Source organism: Zalophus californianus, chromosome 10 (genome assembly GCF_009762305.2).
Source record: "Zalophus californianus isolate mZalCal1 chromosome 10, mZalCal1.pri.v2, whole genome shotgun sequence".
Classification (NCBI taxonomy): domain Eukaryota; kingdom Metazoa; phylum Chordata; class Mammalia; order Carnivora; family Otariidae; genus Zalophus; species Zalophus californianus.
Window position 1 is genome coordinate 47902163 of NC_045604.1, and position 24510 is coordinate 47926672.

The 24510-nt window shown below is 36.7% G+C and overlaps 1 protein-coding gene across 1 annotated transcript in view; it reads right to left on the minus strand.

Moving 5' to 3' along the window:
* Nucleotides 1–675: 675 nt before the first annotated feature.
* TDRD5 (tudor domain containing 5) overlaps nt 676–24510 on the minus strand; it is a 94491-nt gene continuing 70656 nt past the window's right edge. The window contains 6 exon segments of the mRNA XM_035722342.1: nt 676–4730; nt 4732–4949; nt 9589–9673; nt 9675–9797; nt 15998–16141; nt 16872–17054. Of these exon segments, the coding sequence (XP_035578235.1) occupies nt 4704–4730; nt 4732–4949; nt 9589–9673; nt 9675–9797; nt 15998–16141; nt 16872–17054 (780 nt within the window). The 3' untranslated portion in view covers nt 676–4703.

The window sequence follows — 24510 nt, forward strand, 5'->3', positions numbered from 1 at the left end:
ATTTGGAAGGAGCAAGACAGGCATCACGGGGAAGAAACGGAACATCCTGTGGGGATACACTTTGCTTCATAGTCGATATCGTGGTACACACAGAGGCTCACTTAGCTGACAGGTATTTTCCTATATATGGTATCAGAAGAGATTTTTCATCAGAACATATGAATGACAGCTCATACTCATACTTTTTTCAAGGAGTCATTTTTTGCAGTAAGAAATGAACTGAGCTGACTGGTTCCTACTTACGGTCCGTGGAACGACAGATTAAGGATAAGTTTGACCAAACCACCTGAATGGAGTTTGAGAATCACCTAGAAATAATCTGCTCCGGGCAGAAGAGCTACTGTAGCAAACAAAGGCTCTGAATGGGGACTTGGGCAATCCAGTGAGCAGCTGAAAGAGCGCGGAATTACAGCTGCAAGTGGAGAGCAGGTTCGGTAGTGTGTGTGTGGGAAGTCTCAGAAGAGAATTTAAGAAACCGGAACATGGCTGAGAAGGGTTTGACATATTGTACTAATAGGAGAAATAACACAAGTCTAAAATGTGGCGGTCAGCTACTTAAGACGTGGCTCCAGTGTGAACAAATTCCAACTTCATGGAACAAAAGTATTTACCTACAACATAGCAACGGTTTACAAAGGTCAAGAATAAAAAGGTCATGCCAAAAATGAAGAAAAATATTTTATCCAGTAAGAGTGTTAAATCTGTTTGCACAACTATATAAGCAAATTTTGTATTTTAGTCAACTAAGTTCTTTGGGTCACATATTTAAGTGAAATGTTCATTCCTGCAGAATCATCACAACAAAAGCTAGTTACAAAAAAACACCTCGACATTTTTTGACAACACAAATTCCAACTTCATAAATATATAAATCAAACAAAATGCTGTTACAAATTCCAAACATTAGGCCAATCATATTGATCCCAATAACTTCCCATTAGTTCCATAACAAAAGTTTAGAGAGCAGAGAAAGAGTCCTAAGTTTGGTTTCCTCATCAAATTATTTATCTAAATTGCACTAAGACATAATAATCAAGTAAACATAGTTCCTTATAAACATTTTTCCATAAATTAAAAAATATTTTTAAAAATTTTAACCAAAATTTAAAACAAAGTTTATACCAAACAGAAACCTAAAAGCATTTCTTGAAAACTATGCTTACAACCAAGAAATTTTAGCTGTGAATAAATTCTCCACTCAGGTTTGAAGTGGGTCAAACACTCAATTTCATGTGAAAAGTGGCACATAAGTCAACTGTGTTTCTAAATGTTAGAGAACACCTTGACTGAGAAGTTAAAATAATTTGTCTACCTGGTTAAAAATAGCAGAATTTAAAGTATTCTGGTTCCAATAGGCTAATGACACCAAGAGCTTCCTAGGTTGACTGGTGACTGACTAAATGAGACAAATGACACCCAACTGTTAGGAATAGGGCTATGTTCAAAGAATACAGGCAGATCGAGTTGCTATGCACTTTGGTTGGCATCTTGGAAAACGTCAAGATCTGAACGGGCTCCAGGAAATGAAAATTTTGAATTGTCTCAGTGATGGCTCCTGCAAAATTATGAATAATGCTGTCCACGACACTGTATGCATAAATAAGATGAATTTAATTCTGAAAAGATATCAAAAGTTTGTTAGAAAAGCCTGGCTATACATGTATAAATGTCAGGAGGAAGCTGAAAACTGCTCTGTAAGATGCTGGTTTCTCATCCCTTACCGTGCCGCCCACACCATTCAGATTCTTTAGCCACAGAATTGGCCCACTGTTATTTAAGCTAGCCACATTCAAGAATACAAGATCTTGTAAAAATCAATCTCTCTCCCTTCCAACACCAGGGGTTTGCTCAGCTAACAGAACCACCATTCTTTTGGGCTTATCTACCAAACTATGTCTTCTGGCACCAAATCATTTAAACTACACAAGACAGAGTTGCAATATTTTCCTGTGGAAAGGGTGCTGAGCTAAGAGTCAGCCCGTAAGGGAATTTAAGGCATGTGACCATAGATGATTCAGTCTTTCTAGGGTTCAATTTTCTTCATCTAAGGACCCCTTTAGATTAAAACTCTAATTCTAAGTCTTCAGGTTAGACAGAATCTGACTATAGGCAGAAGCCTCTAGTTATCCCTATGCCTTGAAATGGGCAGCGGCATCTCAGATGTGAGAGTCACAGGGTGGGTACAGGCATAGCTGACTGCAGCTGGAAGGGCCCCTCTTTTGATATCCCATGATGTGTTTTTAGATGGGAGACAGGTATTGGTTACAAGCCACTGGATTTAAAACCTGAGTGGTTATTAGTAAAGCTACTCCTTCTTCCATCCCTAAAGAGTTTATAACCAGGATTTTCCTTTATGTTCTCATCCCCATTCCCTCTCACACACTCAAGCTCCCACTTCTCAGTCAACACTTCTTGGGGAACTCCATTACTTCTGATGGATCCTTAACAACAAAAATATGGGGAGGGGGACTGTTGTAAGTATAAAACATGTCAACCCATCTTTGTACAATATAATTAACTTAACCCTAAACTGCAGAGCATCTACCTTTTTAACATTTCTTATTGCTATTCCTGCCCATATACATGAATCTATTTATTCAAGTTCAAATGATCTAGTACATTTTTTTTTTTTTGATACTTTGGGCTATTTTAGTTAACTACCAAGCAAAACCCACCTTATTGGAGAAGGTAGGTAAACAAATTGGCAGATAGGCTGTCCAAGCCTCTCAGAGGTTCATTCTTCACTCTGCTCACTCAGGATGTTAACTATTAATTTATAAATAGGCTTCTTTCAAAGTGTATTGACACTCATGAGTTTGAGATGCCTCTGTCTAAAACGATTGTCTATCTGGCCATTTGCAAATGGATGGGATTACAATGAGCCTTATTAGCACACTGATTCCATAACCCCCCATCTAACTGGCAAAGTGTAAAATTAGTTGCTGCCAGGTTAGCCAGCATTGGCAGAGTTCCTCCTGGTAGCTCATGCTATTACAGAGAGAGTTATAGTATGACCTACTAAATATGTAAATATTACCAGATTCACTTTGCCCCAACCCCAATGACTGCCCATCTGGAGAAGTGAAGTATATTACTCAAACCTGGCTTCTTTAAAGGAAGAATTCTAAGAAGCATATTCCAAAATGAATTTTCTTCTTTAGAAACAAGTTGTGGGTAATTACCTAAACCTACATGAAAAACAGAACTTTTCCAGTTTCGATTATCATAAATGATATTTAACTGTCCTATATTTAACTTTCATGTAACTTTCCAGCTGTCTTCTCCAATAAAGATGTCTGATATAAAATCACAAAAAACCCCAATGGGAACCTGTTCTTTCTGTTGGATCAACTATCAGTGGTGTTTCCAGATTACCTTTTTTTGTTGTTAATTAGAATATCATCATTCTTACAGATATACTGGAATTTAAGATGAATCTGGATTTTTAAATTTTATTGTATTAAATATGTTTTCTCTAAGGTTTTTAAACCAAAACACATCAGTAGTTAGAGACTCAAGGTTTAACTTTGTTTCATAATTGCTTAATTCTAAGAAAGAAGTTTCAGCCAGTAATAGTCTAAATTTAAATGTACTTCATATTTACTTTCATCTCACCCCCTTCCTCAGTGGACATTTTGCTGATTAAGTTGTTCAGATGAAGAGAAATCCTTACTGTAGAAAGAGAGAAAGGAAGTAGGGGCCAGCTCTGCCATGTAATACTGAAACAGGAGGCCTTAGAGGAGGGGTCTGGAAGGTGAGAATCGAGTTATATTCGGCACACGAGTAATTCACAGCTCTTTCTCAGATTTTACTCCAAGAAATGCATCTGTATTCAATTTTTTTAAATTTGGGGATAAGTCCAGTATTTTACCACAAAGAATTTAAACTAGTACCATTCATATTCTTTAATTTCACCTTTCGGTCTCTTGTTTATTCTTGATAGTTCATACCTTTAGCTATATGGTGTTTCACACAATTTGACTTCAGAGAACACCATGTCCCACAGATGCTTAAACAATGAAGCTCCTGGGAGGCCTACAGAGACGGTGCAGGCAAGTTTCAACAACCAGTCTCTAGAATTTTGTTATTAGTCTTCAGGAAACTGCCTGTACTGAAAGACTACTTACATTTTTTTAAATGTGCAAGTGTTTACATGACCAAAGCTTCAGGATGTGGACTTTCTGACTGATCCTAGCATTTCAAAGAAATAATAATGGTAAGAATTGGAGCCCTGAATTATCTCTATGATATAGAAAATTTCAAATGAAAAAGAAAAAGCAGTCTTTATAATTCAGACATCCTTTTTCTGGAAATAAGAATCTGAGATAATTTTTGTCTTACTAAATATGGATCACAAAACATTAGTTTTTCAGTTTTATCAGTCATGATATGTACAAGAAAAACATTTATAGAAACACACACAAAAACAACAAAAAATAAAAATTCCTTTAAACTACATTAAGGTGAACAAAATTATATGGAATAAGAAACACTGTCAATAAAAATTAAAACTAACATTAAATATCAATACTTACACAACAAAGTACACTGTTTGCAAAATAAAGCTAACATACGATCACACAGAAAGACAAAGGCATCAACTATCAAAATACCGTTTTGTCTCAATACCTCCTCGTTTTGACCTTGGGAAATCACCAAGCCCTAAAGCACCTGGCTTATTATTTTCTCCCCTCCTCCCTCCCTCATGCTTCCATCCTTTTCACACTGGGGGTACCAGTGTAAGAGGCTCTTGGAGGTGGCTAACCGTGCAGCAGCTCCTAAGGCAGCAGTGGCTGTGCTCCGAGGAATGTAGAGCTTCTGGGAAATCTGGTGCTCAGGAGACAAGATCAAAGAGAGCTGGTCCATGGCTCCGTGACTCTTGTCTTTGAATACTGTAATAGCATGGCTACTAGAGAAATCATTCTTTAGGCTCTCTGGAGAGCTCTCCACTGAAAAAGAAAGAAAACACAAGTCTTTTCAAGGGGTTCTCACACTCATTGCCTTCTCTTTCCCATTCTAGATCTTTACTAGTGTGTGTGACAATCATTTTCTTTAGGTGGTGACATTTTCTGTTACAATTAGAGAGGATGAGACTCATCAGTCAACAAATGGCAAGGAAATGAGAATGGGGAATTGAGATGAAATAAATCCTTGTCAGAATGAGGGGGGGAAAGAGAGGAAAAAAGGTACTTATGAACAGGGAAGGGAAAATTTCTTTCTAGGACATCAGAATGGATATAATTCCAATACCAGGGAGGAGTCCTGAAGCTCTCCTCTTTCCTTCCAGCAGAGAGCACAATGGTGTCCCACATGTGTTTTCTATTGCCAAAGTGGTTTCAATTTGAATGTACCAGTGTAAAAACAAAACTGACCAAGATGTTTGTAAGAAGTCCCAAAAACGGGTTATCAGCCATAAAATAAATTCCTTAGGAATCAGTGCCAAAAGTTCCAAACAGCCAAGGAAGGGGATGCTAGGCATTGTCACACGTATACTCTAGATCATGAACTCTTTATTACCTGCCTACAATGAAAGAAGGAGCTTTTGCCAGCATCTAAGCCACACACTGCTTCTTTCAAGAAAATTCTGCTTTAGTTAAAAAAAAAAAAATGCAGGTGAGCTAAATAATGTGCTAATGTGTTGTCCATCATCACAAACACTTCGCAGACTAGTACCAGTTATGATTATATTTTGCAAAGCACTGCTCTAGACCTTAAAAACACAAATTTCAAAAAATCTAGAGAAAACACGAACATAATCCAGTACTTTATTCATCTTTGCATTTTTCGCAACTAACATAGTAGCACGTGGTATATGTTCCATACATTTGTGATGAATCACATTCAAGGAGAATTTGACAGGGTATTCCAAAAAGTAAAACTCTGATCATAAAGCTATAATTAATGCTCACTAGAGAGGAAAAGAGCTGGTGAGTTCTAATAAAATAAAGTTTTACACAGTTTTGGTGAGCTCAGATTTTAAAAGGTATAAATATATGAAAGCAGGGACACATGATCAAAGAATTTAAAAGAGTAGCAAAACTTCTGCTTCCAGATCTGATGTTAATTCAACAGTGATTGAAAAAACCACCTTTCCTGCTTTAAACAACTGGAAAACTGGGCAGAATGTCTGAAACAGGAGCAGATTCAGACACTGAACAACAGGCATGCAAGGCAGTGATCCCTAAGACAAGGGAAACAAGTGAAGTAAGTGCTACAACGACATTAGCTCCTGCTGGAATAGTTTCAAGGCTTCAGTACAAGAAGGAAGAAGCCAAACTGAGCCTGGAGATCTTAACTCGGTTGAAAAGACAGAGTTTGGAATTCAAGAAGGCCAAGGGTGCCTAGAATTTGTGGGAAAAAGAACGAGAGAAGAGGCAGCTAGAAATCTAGCTAGACAAGAACACTTGCAGTAACCTCTGAGATCAGCCATAGCAACTTCTTTCTAGATATGTCTGCAGAAGCAAGGGAAACAAAAGCAAAATAAACTATTGGGACTTCATCAAAATAAGAAGCTCCTGCACAGCAAAGGTATAAACAATCAATAAAACTAAATAAGGCAACCTACAGAATGGGAGAAGATATTTGCAAATGACATCTCTGATAAAGGATTAGTATCCAAAATATATAAAGAACTTCTACAACTCAGCACCCAAAAAAACAAATAATCCAATTAAAAAATGGGTAGAAGGCATGAATAGACATTTTTCCAAAGAAGACATACAGATGGCAAACAGACACATGAAAAGATGCTCATCATCACTGATCATCAGGGAAATGTAAATCAAAATACAATGCAACATCATCTCACACCTGTCAGAATGACTAAAATCAACAATACACAAAACAACAGGTGTTGACAAGGATGTGGAGAAAGGGGAATCCTCTTGTACTGCTGGTGGGAATGTAAACTGATGCAGCCACTCTGGAAAACAGTATGGAGGTTCTTCAAAAAGTTAAAAAAATAGAACTACCCTATGATCCAGCAATTGTACTATTAGGTATTTACCCAAAGAATACAAAAATACAAACTCAAAAGGATACATGCACCCTGATGTTTATAGCAGCATTATCAACAATAGCCAGATTATGGAAACAGCCCAAGTGTCCACTGACTGATGAAAGGATAAAGAAGAGGTGAGATATATATACATATATATACGTGTATATATATATATATATATATATATAAACACACACACACACACACATATACATACAATGGAATATTACTCAGCCATAAAAAAGAATGAAATCTTCCATTTGTGATAGAGCTTGAGAGTATTATGCGAAGTGAAATCAGTCTGCAGGATAAAGACATATACCATACGATTTCACTCATATGTGAAGTTTGAGAAATAAAACAAATGAGCATGGGAGAGAAAAGAGAGAAGCAAACCAAGAAACAGACTCTTAACTATAGAGAACAAACTGACAGTCACCAGAGGGAGGTGGGGTGGGGGATGGGTAAAATACATGATGGGGACTGAGGAGTGCACTTGTTGTAATGAGCACTGGGTGATGTATGAAAGTGCTGAATCACTAAATTATAACCCTGAAAGCAGTATTGTACTGTATGTTAATTATCCTGGAATTTAAATAAAAACTTGGAAAAAAAAAAAAAACTAACGTTACCAGAAGCAGGGGAGGACGGGTACTGAATAGGTGATGGGGATTAAGGAGGCACTTGTGGTGATGAGCATCAGGTGATATACAGAATTGTTGAACCACTATATTGTACACCTGAAACTAATATTACAATGTATAAAAAAATCCCAATAAAAATTTTAGCAGGCTTTGTGTACATTTATGTTAATTCTAAAATTCATACGGAAAATGACCTAAAATGGCCAAAACAATTTGAAAAAGAACAAAACTGTATGATTTCAAGACATATAAAGCCACACTAATCAAGGCAGTGGTATAAAGCCATATAAACCACTAAAACATAAATAGACCCTCACATATACCGCCTACTGACTTCTGACAAGGACATCAAGGCAGTTTAAAAAAGGATAGTCTTGGGCGCCTGGGTGGCTCAGTTGGTTAAGCGACTGCCTTCGGCCTCAGGTCATGATCCTGGAGTCCAGGGAATCGAGTCCCGCATCGGGGTCCCTGCTCGGCGGTGAGTCTGCTTCTCCCCTCGCACCCTCCCCCCTCTCATGCTCTCTCTCTCTATCTCATTCTCTCTCTCAAATAAATAAAAAATCTTTAAAAAAAATAATAAAATAAAAAAGGATAGTCTTTTCAAAAAATTGGTAACTAGAAACTGAATATTTATATGCAATCAAAATAAACATTGATCCTTACATCACACCATAATACTAATGCAACCGTAACTCAAAAATTAACAAATTGGATCACAGATCTAATTTTAAGACCTAAAACTATAGAACTTTTCATAAGAAAAAGAGCAAATCAGTTACTTGGGTTAGGAAAGATTTCTAAATAGGACACAAAAAGCTCAAACTTTATATTAAGAAAAAAATCAATCAGACTTCATCAAAATGAAAACTTTTGCTCTTCCAAAGATGCTGTTAAGGAAGTCACACACTTAAAATATTTGTGAGATATATATCACATACATATAGGTGTATATATCTGACAAAGCTTTTGTGTCCAGAATAAAGAATGTTTACAAATCAGTGAAAAGATGATAATCCAATAAAAATAAGCATTTGAACACGTAAGTTCACTAAAGAAGATTTACAGATTGCATATAAGCACATGAAAAGATGGTCAACCTCACTGGCAAACAGGGAAATGTAAATTAAAACCACAATAAGATACCACTACACATGCACTAGAATAGCAAAATTTTAAAAGATTGGTAATATCATTTGCCGGCAAGGAGATGGAGCAAATCAGATTTCATGTAATCCTGTGTGAATCAAAAATGGAAGAGCCACTTTGGAAAACGTTTTGGTAGTTCTTAAAAAGTTCATCATGCAGTGATCACGTGACCCAGCAATTTCACTCCTTGGTACGTACTGACTATGTCTATACAAAGAGCTGCGTGTGTGACTGTTTCACAGCAGCTTTATTCATAAAGGCCCAAATCTGTTCATCTGATGACAAGATATCCATACAACGGTACACTTAGCAATAAATAAGAACTTTTTGACACTGGCAACAACATAAAATCAATCTCTAAAACATCATGCTCAGTGAAAAAACGTCAGACTTAAAAACCATATAATGCACGACTCTATGAAATTCAAGAAAAGAGAAAGTAACATGCGGGAACCAGCGAGCAAGGGGAGGGAATGACTGCAGAGGGAAGCAAAGAACTGGTGAGTTGTTCTAGGTCACGACTGTGGTGGCAGCAAGACTGTATACGTGTGTCCAAAAACTCACAGAACCATCTACTCAAAACTGGCAAATTCTACTGTACGTAAAACAGACGCCCCCCCAACCAGCTGCTCATAAAAAGAGGAGTGGCAAATAGAAGGGACAAACTGAGCCCAGTAAGGACTTGAGACCAAGGCTAAAGTCAGCAATTTTTTCAAGGTAGGTTCTGAAAAGATCAATGCAAGCTAATTTTTAGCAGGATGACAAACCACTGTGTTTGTCAATTAAATGTAAAGCTACCTGAACCAGAGCGTTTTTCTGCAGGATCAAGCACCGGAGGCGTTGCACTAAGGGCTGCTGAGGACAGCTGAACGGGCTTGGCCGGGAGTCTGGATGCTGCTGGCCTCGGGCTGGCTCCCTTCCGCTGACTGCTGCGACCGTATCAGAGAGTATAGAACTCCTCAACTTGGGCAATGTGGAAGAATCGAAGAACTCTCTAGGTTTGGCTGCTGCAGTATGAGAAAAGTAGGGCAAAAGCATGAAAAGTAGTTGTTAGTGTAACAGGAAGAATTTAACCCTGTTTTGGTTCCTTAGTTATAGAGACAAATATTTTTCATATCAGAATTAATACCACTACTCACTTTTAAGAACCTAGTTCCTCTCTAGAAAAAAACAGTCCCTTTCTAACTTAGTGACCATCAATTCAATCAAGAAACATTTACTGAAGACACATTACGAGCAAACACAGTGCCGAAAGCGGCCACACAGAGTGGCAGAAGGGCGGTGGGAAAGGCGAGAGAAGGCGGCGAGTGCCTCACCGGCGGCACACGGCCAGGCTACCGGCATGTGCTTCTTCATTCAAACGTCAGTACGAGCTCTAGCTTTGGGGGTTCTGTTGTCCTCACCATGGGCCCTTTCACTTAGCAGAACACTCTTCACAAGAGGCGAAGCTATCAGTGTCACCCAGTAGGTGACAAAGCAGAGAGGGAACTCAGCCCAGTTCCTGTTCTCACAATCTCCCAGTAAGACAGGATCCCTGTCCCCAAGCTCACAGCCCTCAGTTGAAGAAACAGTGTGTGTCCTGCAGCCAGCCATGAATGGAGGCCTGGCCCACATTCTGCAGTGTGAACACACCAGGAGAACATAAACTAGTTAAAGGAAGGCTCCTCAGAAGAAGAGACAAAATGGAATATTAAGAACCAGGGTTTGAGAAAAAAAGATGAACATCCCATATGGAGACTAAATTGGACTTAAGTGAATGGAATATCAAATTTTAACCACGAGATCCTATGTCCTACCATACTGTCATTGCTGAAGTAGATACAATCTATGGTAACTTAGCATTCACCTTCTGTGATGGTAACTGGCCTTAATATGACTAAAGCCAGCCCTACCCCACCTAGGCTGCCAACAGTCTGAGATCTGCCCTGAGTGAACTGAACCAGTAGTTATACAAACAGAAAATGTAGCTTTGTATGTTCTTCAGCCTCATATGTAGTAGACATCTAGTCTCAATTGGCATTCTCTTTTTGTTCCATAACAAAAAAAATTCTGCTCATTTTCAAATATGGCTGGCATGAAAGCAGTTATACAATTATGCAATATACAAAGGGCTATGTGGGTAGCCTTTTTTGACAGCAAAAATGAAACTCACATTTCAGATTAGCTATACTGGCCACACAATATGCTACTTCAGGAAATCAAAGATGTAGATTCAAATTTTTACTTGGCTTATGCAATTCATGTGTGTTTTAGTTACCCTGTAGGTTTATTCTCAGAATGAGGCTAAGCATTAGTGAGTTCTTTCAATAAGGCTCCAAAGGCAGGTAAATAAATATTTATATGATAAATTTTCAGAGCTGAAAAGATCACTATCTAAATCAGTCTTTGCCGATGGACAAACTGAGGCTCCAAAAGGTAACTTGTGCCAACCTGTAGATTTTAGTCTATGGTGAGGCTAAGCCACAGATTGCAGACCAGCCAGACCAAGTGTTTTTTACACTATGTCCTGCTGTCTATTTTCAGTAGTTTAACAAAAATTGAAATCAGAAACAAATTTTTGAGGCTATATCCTTTCTCTTTCCTCATAAATATGATTTTGAAGATGCATTGTTAAAACATATTTAAGATGCATTCTGATAGCTTATTCTGGAAAAAAAAATAACACAGGTGAATGCTTTCTAAATTTGTATGACACTCTGACAGCAACTGCCTGCAGTCAACTTGAGCATTTAATTGACAGTCAAGGTTCTTTCTCCAAAGAGTGTTCTCCAGCCTTGCTGCTCAAAGTGTGGTTCACCAACCAGCAGCATCACCTGGGAGCTTGCTAGATATGCAGAACCTGTGTCCCCATCCCAAATTTACTCAGATCCTGCAGCTTCACAAGATTCTTAAGGGATGTGTAAGCACATTATACTTTGAGAAGCATCATACTACCAGATTTAGCTCTCTGTAGTTATCAATGACTGCCTCCATCATAGTTATCTGAAAACACACCTCATGGAACTAGAGGTCAATGACAGACTTTCAAGAAACATGATTAACATATGTAATCAAAAGCATAGACCCAAACCCCAATAACATACATCTTCACACCCACAAGGATGGCTATGATTTAAAAAAAAAAAATAGATATAACAAGTACTGGCAAAGACGTGGACAAATTGGAACACTCTTATATGGTCGGTGGGAATGTCTATTTAGGAAAGTCTGGCAATTCCTCAAAACATTAAACAAAGAGTTACCATATGACCCAGCAATTCCACTCCTAGGGTACATACCCTCATAAAATTTAAAACATGTCTCCATAAAAACATGTACATGAATGTCACAGCAGCATTATTCCGAATAGCAAAAAAACTGAAAACAACTCAAATATCCATCAGCTGATGAATGGATAAACAAAATGTGGTATATCCATACAATGGATTATTCAGCCATAAAAAGAAATAAAGTACTGATACATGATCAACCTTGAGAATATTATGTTAGGAAGCCAGACACAAAAGATCACATATTGTACTGATTCTAATTACATGAAATGTCACAAAAAATAAGCAAATCAACGGAGACAGAAAGTAGATGAGTATCTGGCAGATAAAGGGGAGGGTGTCAGCTAAGGGACGCAGGGTATATTTGGGAAATAATGAAAATGTTCTACAATTCCTTGTAGGATGAATGCGCAATAAGCTAATGGACTAGTGAATACACTAAAGCCATTAAACTGTACACTTTAAATGGGTAACTATGGAATATGAATTATACCTTATAAAGCTGAGGAGAGGAGGATGGAGTCTGAGCCCCACCAAGGGTTTCAGCTGAGATCCCCAAAGGATCCCATGTTAGGAATAACAGCCACATCTACAGAGTAAGGACAAAAGTGAAATAGAGCAGTCCTAACAAAGCCTAAAACCAAACCTCATTGTGTGTGTTAAGGTGACTGGCTGGTATCTGTCAGCCACAGGACATCTCAGTCTGCCTTAGAGGAAGATAACTCATCTAGAGCCTCTGTAATTTTTTATCCATAATGTCAAATATTCAATTTAAAAAAATCAGGAGGTATGCTTCCCACTTTCTCCATCCCCCCTCCCACACCAAAAACAGGATCAAAGAACAAGATCAAATACGGGGGGCTGGGGCAGGGAAGAACATATCCAAAGTTGATTCAGATATTGGCATTATCTGAAAAAAAAAAAAGAAACTTTAAAATAAATGTGATTAGCATGATTAAGAATGCAGAGGAAGTAACAGAAAAAAATTGATGAAAATGTAAAGAATTTAAGCAAAGAATTCAAATTTATTTAAAAAAAGAATCAAATGGACATTCTAGAACTGAAAAATGTTTGAAATTAAGAATTCAATGTGTGGGTTTAGCAGCAGAACAGATCCCACAGATGACAGGACTAGTATTCTGGAAGAATCAATAGAAAATCACCAAAGTGAGACACAGGAAAAAAAAAAAAAAAAAAAGAAAAAATGTAAACATGAGAAAAGAGCCCAAAAGGCATGTGGGACTCAGCCAAAGTGCTAGCACATGGGTAACTGGAATGCCAGCAGGAGGGCGATAATGAGGGAAAAGCACTATTTGATTAGACAAATAGGCCAAAATTTTCTAAAACTGATGAAGGGCATCAATCTTCTTATTCAGTAAGCTCAGTGAACCACAAGTAGAGTAAATCCAAAGGAAATTACATCTAGATATATAATTATCAAAGAGCTTAAAGCAAAAGACAGAAAAATCTTAAAAGAAGCCAGAGAAAAAAGACATCATTGTCAACGGAACAATGACACCTGACAGCTGACAATTCAACAGAAGCCAGAACATAATGATAGGACATCTTCAAAGGGCTGGAAAAAAGTGCCACCCTAAAATTCAATGCTAAGGGAAAATATCCATCAAAAATGAAGACTAAATCCAGAAACCTGGGAAATTAAACAACATATTCCTGAACAAACAATGGGTCAACAAAGAGATCAAAGAGAAGCTAGAAAATATACTGAGACAAATGAAAACAGCATACCAAAATTGATGGGATACAGCAAAATGAGAACTCAGAGGAATTTTTTTTAAGATTTTATTTATTTATTTGAGAGAGAGGGAGAGGGAATGAACAGGGGGGAGGGGCAGAGGGAGAGGGAGAAGCAGACTCCCCGCTGAGCAGGGAACCTGATGCGGGGCTCAACCCCAGGACTCCGGCATCACAACCTGAGCCAAAGGTAGATGAAGAGGAATGTTTATAACAGTAAATGCCTACATAAAAATAAAGAATCACAAACAACTTTATACCTTAAGGAATTAAAAAAAAGAACAAAGGCCAAAATCAGCAGAAGGCATGAAATAACAGAAATTAGAGTAAAAATTAATGAAATACACAATAGGAAAAAAAAATCAATGAAACTAAGCTAGTTTTTTGAAGCTATAAACAAAATTTACAAATATTTAGCTAGATTAGTAAGAGAAAACTCAAATATCAGCAAACAAAAATCAGTTGCATTTCTATACACTAACAATGAACTACTTGAAAAGGAAATTAAGGAGTGCCTGGCTGGCTCAGTTGGTAGAGCATGTTGACTCTAGATCTCGGAGGCTGTGAGTTCAAGCCCAACACAGGGTGTAGAGATTACTTGGAAAGGAAATTAAGAAAACAATCACATTCACAATAGCATCAAAAAGAATAGAAGGTGAAAGATCTGTACACTGAAAACTATGTAACATTGATGGAAGAAGCCATAAATAAATGGGAAGATATTCCATACTCACGGATTGGAAGAATTAATATTATTAAAATTTCCATACTACCCAAAGTGATCTACAGGTTCAAAGCAATTCCTATCAAAATGCCAATGGCATTTTTTACAAAAACAGAAAAACAATCCTAAAATTCATATGAAACCATAAAGGACCCCAAAGAGCCAAAACAATCTTCAGGGTTGGGGGGAGGAGGGATCACCCTTCCTGATTTCAAAATATACTACAAAGTTACAGTAATAAAAACATTATGGGACTGGCATAAAACAGACATATAGACCAAAAGAATAAAATCGAGAGCCCCAAAATAAAAACACACATTTTCAGTCAACCAATCTTTGATAATGGTGCCAAGATTACACAACAAGTAAAGAACAGTGTCTTCAACACATGATGCTGGGAAAAGTGGATATCCACAGGCAAATGAATGAAACTGGATCTTTATCTTACACTATACACAAAAACTGACTCAAAATGGATTAAAGACCTAAACATAAGACCTGAAACTATAAATCTCCTAGAAGAAAAGATAGGGGGGAAGCTTTAGGACGCTGGTTTTGGTAATCATTTGTTGGATATGAAACCAAAAGCAAAAGCAACAAAAGCAAAAATAAATGAGACTACATGAAACTAAAAATCTGCACGGCAAAGGAAACAAAGAAAACACAATCACAAATGACCACATATTATATGACATTTATATGAAATGCCCCAAATAAGCAATCTATAGAGACAGAAAGCAGATTAGTAGTTGCCTCAGGCTATGGGAGGATGGGAAATGGGTGTGACTGCTAATGGGTACTGGGTTTTTTTTTGAAGGGTTGAGGTGTTATCCTAAAACTAAATCTGTGCTGCTAAGCAACCCACATTTCTAGAACAGAGTATTCTATGTAATATAGCATACTTTATCAATGCTCTCATACAAAATAACCATATTTTATAGGAAATACATCATTCAGAAAACTCATCTTCCACAAATCGGCTTTTCAACAACTCTCCCAGCCTTGAGTCCTTTATTTTCAATGTGACACATAAAAATAAAAGTGCAGAGGCCTGGTGGCCAGACTTCATGATTCATACATATTGTCCTGCTGTTTTTAGGATGCTCATAATATATTTGAGAAACACAGAGCAAATATATTTTGTTCCAGGATTAGTGCTTCCTGCCACAGCAACATAAAAGAAAAAAATAGAGATTTATATTTTTGGCTAAATTATATGAAAATACCTGTTTTCTATAACTCTTACACAGAGATTTTATCAATCTTTCAATTCTAAGCTTGGGATTTTCTTCTGAAGAGATAAATTAAGTTGACTGAAATTAATTTTAAAATCAACCTACATTTTGCGTATAGGTATTCCACCAAATGCTATAGAGGGATCATTAACCAGAATTTCACTTTCTAAAAACGAAAGCACTTCCTCAGGAGAATCTGTCAATAACATTTATTAGACATTTACCTTCTGAATCCTGGTTGTGCCAGTATTTTTTTGCTGAGCACCCAATCCCTCTTGTTTTTGAATTTCTACTTTCATTCCATTCACAAGGCCTGAAGGCTGCCATGAATCATCCCATATATCTTTGGGTCCAGAAAAGCACCAATCCTATAGAGAAAAAATTATAAGCACAAACTAAGACATAGTGCCACATGATCCAGACAGAGAATAATATGGGCAAGGTAAAGGCAAGGAGGCAAAGTTGATTAAACAAGAAAAGGTGTTTATTAAGTTTCCATATCTGTGTGAATTTGCCCCCTTGTTTTATCGGTCCATATCCAATATCTTGAATTCCTTGGAACACACAGATGTCATAAAAACAAATACAACTCTGGTTTATAGTATTTTCTTCAATACTGTTTTCATGGCCAGATGATTTTTCATGATCATCTGGTGTTTAAATGGCATAAATAATAAGGAGCAATTTAACTGTACATATTTCTTCTAATAACCAGTGGGAAGTAAATTACATTTTAAACATATAGTTAGGCCCAATATTAGCTAATATTCTCATTGCAGAGACCCAGAGATAATATTATAAAGCTAATGCAATAAAAATAAAATTAGTGAAAACAGCTTATTTATAGATCCCAAGGCCTAAGATTCCAATGATAAAAATCATAATGCTTAAAAGGTTAGACGGGACAATAAGTCCATGATTTATTCTTTCCTGTTTCAACTTGTCCTCCTCCCTATCACTACCATCTTTGGGGAAAAAAATGAATTCTTCTGAATTATCATGTGATAAATCATTTTGAATTCCAAAATGTATAGATTTCTTGAGGTAATTTACATTTCATTTTTCAGTAATGATTTGCTGTCTTCCCAGGGATCTAACCTTCTGTGGCATTTCTTTACATGATGGGTACGGTTTCTTTCCACCAAGACTTGAGGTAAGTAAGTGGGAAGCAGCATCGCCCCCTTTTCCCATTTTAGCCTGCAGAGGTAACCAGTTCTCATCCCAAACATCATCACCAATAGTCACTGATTCCAGGCATGGCATTCCAGTGGGGATCTCATCCTAAAATGTATCAGAAGACAAAGAAAACCTTTAATTTATAGTTGCTATGGGAGTACATTTTAAAATTTAGGTTTACAATTTTTTCCTGACTCCAGGGAAAGACAGCAGTTTGAATACATAACTGACTACCCTCTCTCTCCTGAAACGTCACCAAAATATTCAGATTTAGATACAAACTCATTGTTACAGAGAACAGAAGACAACACCACCTACATTCTGGATAGAGAAAAGAAGAAAGTGACAACTTACTAAGCAGTCGTGAGAAAGGAGAATCCTGAGCTTATAGCAGGAAAAACTGAGAAGCAACTCAAATTTATACCAGATACTGCAAATGCTCAGAAATTGCTACTACAAGGTTTTTGGAAGTGAGACTGTAAAGTGGGAACAAAGACAAAAGCACTGGTAGAAGGTCTGTGTAAGAAGCAGATACCCAACCCTATTCCTCCATATACAAAGGAAGCTACACCTCATTTTCCTGCTGGAAAACCAGAGGGTCTTCTGGAGGGTAAAAGTGAAGGTGGGCAAGCATAAAAACAGGGAAATTCAGCAAAAGTTTTTATACCAAATATCAAAATCCCTAGGTCTGTTTTCAATAGCAGGACAGAATTAAAAGTAAAGAATTCATGAACTTGAAGAGAGATCCATACAAATTATCCAATCTGAACAACAGAGAGAAAAAAAATGGGAAAACAAAAGCAAAAACAGAGACTTGGGGACCTACAGGACAATACCAAAAGGTTTAACACTTGCTTCATGGGAGTCCCAGAAGGAGAAAAGAAAGAGTGCAGTGCAGAAAAAGTATTTGAAGCAGTGTCTGAAAATGTCACAAATTTGATGTAAGACATAAACCTACAGATTCAAAAAGCTTGGCAAACCTCAAACAGAAATCCATGTCTAAGTAGATTATAATCTACCTCCATAGACAAAGGAAAATGACATGTTATTATAGAGGAACAATTACAATACTGCAGATTTTTCCTCAGAAATTATGAAAGCCAGAAGAAAGTGCAATGAAATTTTTAAGGCCTGAAAGAAAAGAACTGGTAACCCAGAATCCTACATCCAGCAAAAATATCTTTCAAGAATGAAGATAAAATAAATACACTTCCAATGAAGAAAACTAAAAAAATTAATTGTCAGCAGATATACTCTAAAGGAATTGCTAAAGGAAGATCTTTGGATAGAGAGAAGAGGATACCAGAAGGAAAGTTGGAATATAGAGTAATAAAGAGTAACAGAAATGATCACTATCTGGAGAAGTATAATGGACGATTCTTGTCCTGAATTGTTTGAAGGTGCAAAGGAAAAACTATAACATTGTAAGTTCTCAACATATATACTTGTCATATATAAACATAGCATAAAGGAGGTGGGAAGGAGTAAAACACCTAAATGGTGGTAAGATATATACATACCACTTCAAGTGGTGAATACAGATTACATCTACTGTGAAAAGTCAAGATGTATATTGTAATTCCTGGGGTAACCAGTCAAAACACTATATAGGTAGATATAATAAAAATATAATAAGTAAACTAAAATGGACTACTAGAGAACACTAAATAATACTAAAGGAAGGAAAAGAAAAGCAAAGGAATGAAAAGCAGAGGTAACAAATAAAAACAATGAAATGGTAGACCTATAATCAAAACATATCAATAATGATATTAAATGTAAAATGTCTAAACATACTAACTAAAATTCAGATCATCAGAATGGATTTAAAAAATGACTAAACTATACGCTGTCTCAAGAAACTTACCTCAAATATAATGGTAGGTAGGTTAGGTAATTAAAGGACAGAAAAAGATGTATCAACAATTAAAAATAAAGCTGGAGTGGCTATACTGCTACCGGACAATGTAGACATCAGTGCAAAGAAAGTAACTATGGATAAAGACATTTCATCATGATAAAAGGGTCAGTTCATCAAGAAAACACACCAACCCTAAATATATGGCATCTGACAATAAAGCTCCAAAATACGCAAGGAAAAAAACTGACAAGAAAGGAGAAACAGACATAATCCAAGATTATAGTTGATGACTTCAACATTCTTTTCAGTAATCAATAAACGAGTAGACAGCAAGGATACAGAAGAACTGAATGATACCACCAATCAACTGGATCTAATTAACCTTTATAGAACACTCCATTCAACAAAAGCAGAACACAGTCTCTTGAAAGGCACATGAGACATTCACCAAGACAGACCATATCCTATGTCAACGTACCTTAACAAATTTAAAAAACTGAAATCATACAAAATATGTTCTCAGACAATAGAATTAAACTGTAAATAAGAGAAACATAACAGGAAAATGTCCACTTAGAAACACACTTTCAAATAATCCATACTTATATGACCCATTGTTATATGACCCATATAATAATAATTAGGGTCATATAATTATGAGTCAAACATGACAGCTCAAAAATAATCAGAATATATTTGAACCAAATGAAAATACAATGTATTCAAACTTGTGAAATGTAGCTGAAGTGGTACTAAGAGGGTTAGAGCATGAAATGCTTATATTAGGAAAAAAAAGGGTTTCAAATCAATAATCTAGGTTTCCATCTTAAGAAAGTAGAGGGGTGCCTGGGTGGCTCAGGCAGTTAAGCATCTGCCTTTGGCTCAGGACATGATCTCAGGGTCCTGGAATCAAGCCCCACTTCGGGCTCTCTGCTCAGTGGGGAGACTGCTTCTCCCATTGCCTGCTGCTCCCCCTGCTTGTGCTCTCTCTCTCTCTCCGTCAAATAAATAAAATCCTTAAAAACTTATTAAAAAAAGGAACTAGAAAGCAAAAACATAAGAGCAATGAAAAACAATGAACACTGAACAACAACAATGAACTTGAAAACAGAAAAACAGATATAAAATCAAGGACACCAAAAGATGACTGTTTAGAAAAAATTCAGTAAAACTGATAAAACCTCTAGTAAGATGGACAAAAAGGAAAAGACACAAATTGACATTAGGAATGAGAGAGGGGATCATCACTGCAGGATAATAAAGGAATACTATGAACAACGCTCTGTAGACACTGCAGACACACAAAATTGACAACAGAAATTAAATGAGCCAATTCCTCAAAAATCACAAAATACTAAATCTAACCCAGAATGAAACAGTCACCTTTAATACTCTTATCTACTAAAACAATTGATTTATAGTCTAAATTCTTCTGAAAAAGAAATCTCCAGGCCAGTTTCACTGAAGTAATCTAAGAAACAGTTAAAGAATTAACCACCCACCACAAAAAGAAACTGATTTTTACATAATCTTTCCAGAAAATAGGAGGGAACACTTCTTTCCAGCCCCTTTTATGCAGACAGTATCACCTTGATACTACAACCATATAAGACAGTAACAAAACAAACAAAAAAACCTATAGACTAATATCTCTCAAGAACTGAGGATGCAAAACCCTCAATAAAATATTACCAAACAGAATATAACAACATATAAAAGAATTACACACCATGACCAGTGGTGTTATTCTAGGTATGCAAAGCTGGTTTAACATCTGAAATTCAATCAGTGTAATCCACTACATGAACAATCTAAAGAAGACAAATTATATGATTATATCAATGAAAAAGCATTTGATAAAATTCTGCATCCACTTGTGAGAAAAACTCTTAGAAAAATAGGAATAGAGGGGAATCTTCTCACCTTGATTAAAAAAAAAAAACTAAAATTATAAGTAATGCTTTTCTCCCCAAGATCAGGAATAATGCAAATTTGTCTTTCACCATTCCTATCCAATACAGTGCTAGAAGCTTTAGCCAATGCAATAAGGCAAGAAATGGAAATAAAAGGCATGCAGATCAGAAAGGAAGAAACAAAACTGTCCCGTGCTGAAGACATGACCGTCTATTTAAAAAATCCCAAGGAGTCTACAAAAAATCTGAGTAGGCAAGGTCACAGTATACAGGATTGTACAGAAAAATCAAATGCATTTCTATATACCAGCAATGAGCATGCAGAACAGAAATTAAAAATACAACACCATTTATAATCATTCCAAATAGTATGAAACAATTAGGTACATACTTAAAACACATACAGGACCTATATACTGAAAATTACAAAATGCTGATGTAAGGAATCAAAGAAGACCTAATTAAATGTAGAAACATGTTTGTATAGTGTAAGACTCAACACAGTAAAGATGTCAATTCTCCTGCATTGATCCAACAAGTTTAATGTACTTCCTATCAAAATCCCAACAAGGTATTTTGCAGAAATACACAACTTATTCTAAAATTTATATGGAAAGGCACAAACCCTAAAATAGATAAAACAGTCTTTCTTTTTATTTTTTTTCTATTATGTTATGTTAATCACGATACATTACATCATTAGTTTTTGATGTAGTGTTCCATGACTGTTTGCGTATAACACCCACTGCTCCACGCAGACATGCCCTCTTTAATACCCATCACCAGGCTAACCCATCCCCCCACCCCCCTCCCCTCTAGAACGCTCAGTTTGTTTCTCAGAGTCCATAGTCTCTCATGGTTCATCTCCCCCTCCGATTTCCCCCCCTTCATCCTTCCCCTCCTGCTTTTTTTTTTTAACATAATGTATTATTTGTTTCAGAGATACAGGTCTGTGATTCAACAGTCTTACACAATTCACAGCACTCACCATAGCACATACCCTCTCCGATGTCTATCACCCACCACCCCAACCCTCCCACCCCCCCACCACTCCAGCAACCCTCAGTTTGTTTCCTGAGATTAAGAATTCCTCATATCAGTGAGGGCATGTGATACATGTCTTTCTCTGATTGACTTATTTCCTTCAGCATGATACCCTCCAGTTCCATCCACGTCGTTCCAAATGTCAAGATTTCATTCCTATTGATGGCTGCATAACATTCCAGTGTGTGTGTGTGTGTGTGTGTGTGTATAAATATATATATATACACACCACTTATTCTTTATCCATTCATCTGTCTTGGACATCTAGGCTCTTCCCATAGTTTGGCTATTGTGGACATTGTTGTTGTAAACACTGGGGTGTATGTAACCCTTTGGATCCCTACATTTGTATCTTTGGGGTAAATACCCAGGAGTGCAATTGCTGGGTCGTGTAGGGTAGCTCTATTTTCAACTTTTTGAGGAACCCCCATACTGTTTTCCAGAGTGGCTGCACCAGCTTGCATTCCTACCAACAGTGTAGGAGGGCTCCCCTTTCTCCACATCCCCACCAACATCTGTCGTTTCCTGACTTGTTAATTTTAGGTATTCTGACTAGTGTGAGGTGGTATCTCATTGAAGTTTTGATTTGGATTTCCCTGATGCTGAGCGATGTTGAGCACTTTTTCATGTGTCTGTTGGCCATTTGGATGTCTTCTTTGGAGAAATGTCTGTTCATGTCTTCTGCCCATATCTTGACTGGATCATTTGTTCTTTGGGTGTTGAGTTTAATAAGTTCTTTATAGATTTTAGTTACTAGCCCTTTATCTGATATGGCATTTACAAATATCTTCTCCCATTCTGTCGGTTGTCTTTTGGTTTTGTTGACTGTTTCCTTTGCTGTGCAAAAGCTTTTTATCTTGATGAAATCCCAATAGTTCATTTTTGGCCCTTGCTTCCCTTCTCTTTGGCAATGTTTCTACGAAGAAGTTGCTGTGGCTGAGGTCGAAAAGGTTGCTGCCTGTGTTCTCCTCTAGGATTTTGATGGACTCCTGTCTCACACTTAGGTCTTTTGTCCATTTTCAGTCTATTTTTTGTGTGTGGTATAAGGAAATGGTCCAGTTTCATTCTTCTGCATGTGGCTGTCCAAAAATAAAACTAATTCTACATGATCTTTTCCAGAAAATAAAAAAGAACACTTCCAGACCTATTTCATGAAACCAGCATTACTCTGGTACTAAAACTGTCAAAGATTGTTCAGGAAAACTATAGACTAATATCCTTCATGAAAACAGATATAAAAATCTTCACCAAATATTAGCAAATGGAATCCAGCAATACAGAAAAATAATAATACACCATGACCAAATGTGATTTATACCAAGAATGCAGGTCTTCTTCAATATTTGATCAATTACTGTCATATACCATATTAAAAGAATAAAGAAGAAAACAACATGATCATATCAATACATACAGAAAAATGATTTAACAAAATTTACACCCATATATGCATGATAAAACCATTCAGCAGGACAAGACATCCTCTCTCACAACTCTTGTTCAACGTCATATTTGAAATCCTAGCCATTGTAATTATTAATAAGGCAGGGAAGTAAAAGATAAAGACATACAGATTGGAGAGGAAGAAATAAAACTGTCAAAATTCACAGAGAGCATTATCATCTATGTAGAAAAAAAATTTTTTTTTAAAGATTGTATTTATTTGACAGAGAGAGACGCAAGGAGAGAGGGAACACAAGCAGGGGGAAAGGGAGAGGGAGAAGAAGGCTTCCCGCCGAGCAGGGAGCCCAATGCGGGGCTGAGCCAAAGGCAGACACTTAATGACAAAGCCTCCTGTATGTAGAAAATCTTGACGGAATCTACAGACTACCTCCTAGCACTAGTAAGTGAATTTAGCTAGTTCACAGGATTAAGGTCAAAATACAAAACTCAACTTGCATATACCACCAATGAAAATATGGAAACAAAAAGTTATCACTTACGATTGCTCCCAAAATAAGTGAAATATTTAGGTATAAAGCTAACAAAACAATCCTGTATACTGAAAATTATAACACCCTAACAAAAGTATAAAAGAAAACCTAAATAGATAAATATGCTGTGTTCACAGATTAAAGATGTTAGTTGTCCCCAAATTTATCTATAGATTTAAAGTAATTCCAATCAAAATCTCAGATACAAACTGATTCTAAAATTTACATGCAAAGGAAAAAGGAACTTCAATATTAAAAACAAGTTTGGGTAGGAGAGTCCAAGATGGCAGAGAAGTAGACCTTAGTTTTTTGTCTGGTCCCTGGAATTCAGCTAGATGGCTATCAAATCATTCTGAACACCTGTGAACTCAACAGGACATCTAAGAAAATAGCTGCAACTCTACAAATAGAAAAGCGACCACTTTCTGCAAGAATGACAAGATGGAAAAACTCACCTCAAAAAAGAGAATAACAGACAGTACTGATTGCCAGAGACCCAATCAGTATGGATGAAGTAAGAAGTCAGAACTAGAGTTCAAAATAACAATTATAAATATACTAGCTGGGCTTGGAAAAAAAAGGATAGAAGACACTAGAGAATCCCCTTCTGGAGAAATAAAAGAACTAAAATCTAATCAAGTTGAAATAAAAAAGGCTAGTAATGAGATGCAATCAAAAAATGGAGGCTTTAACTGCTAGGATAAATGAGGCAGAAGAGAGAATTAGTGATATAGAAGACAAAATGATGGAGAATAAAGCAGCTGAGAAAAAGAGAACTACTAAATCACAAGGGGAGAATTCGAGAGATA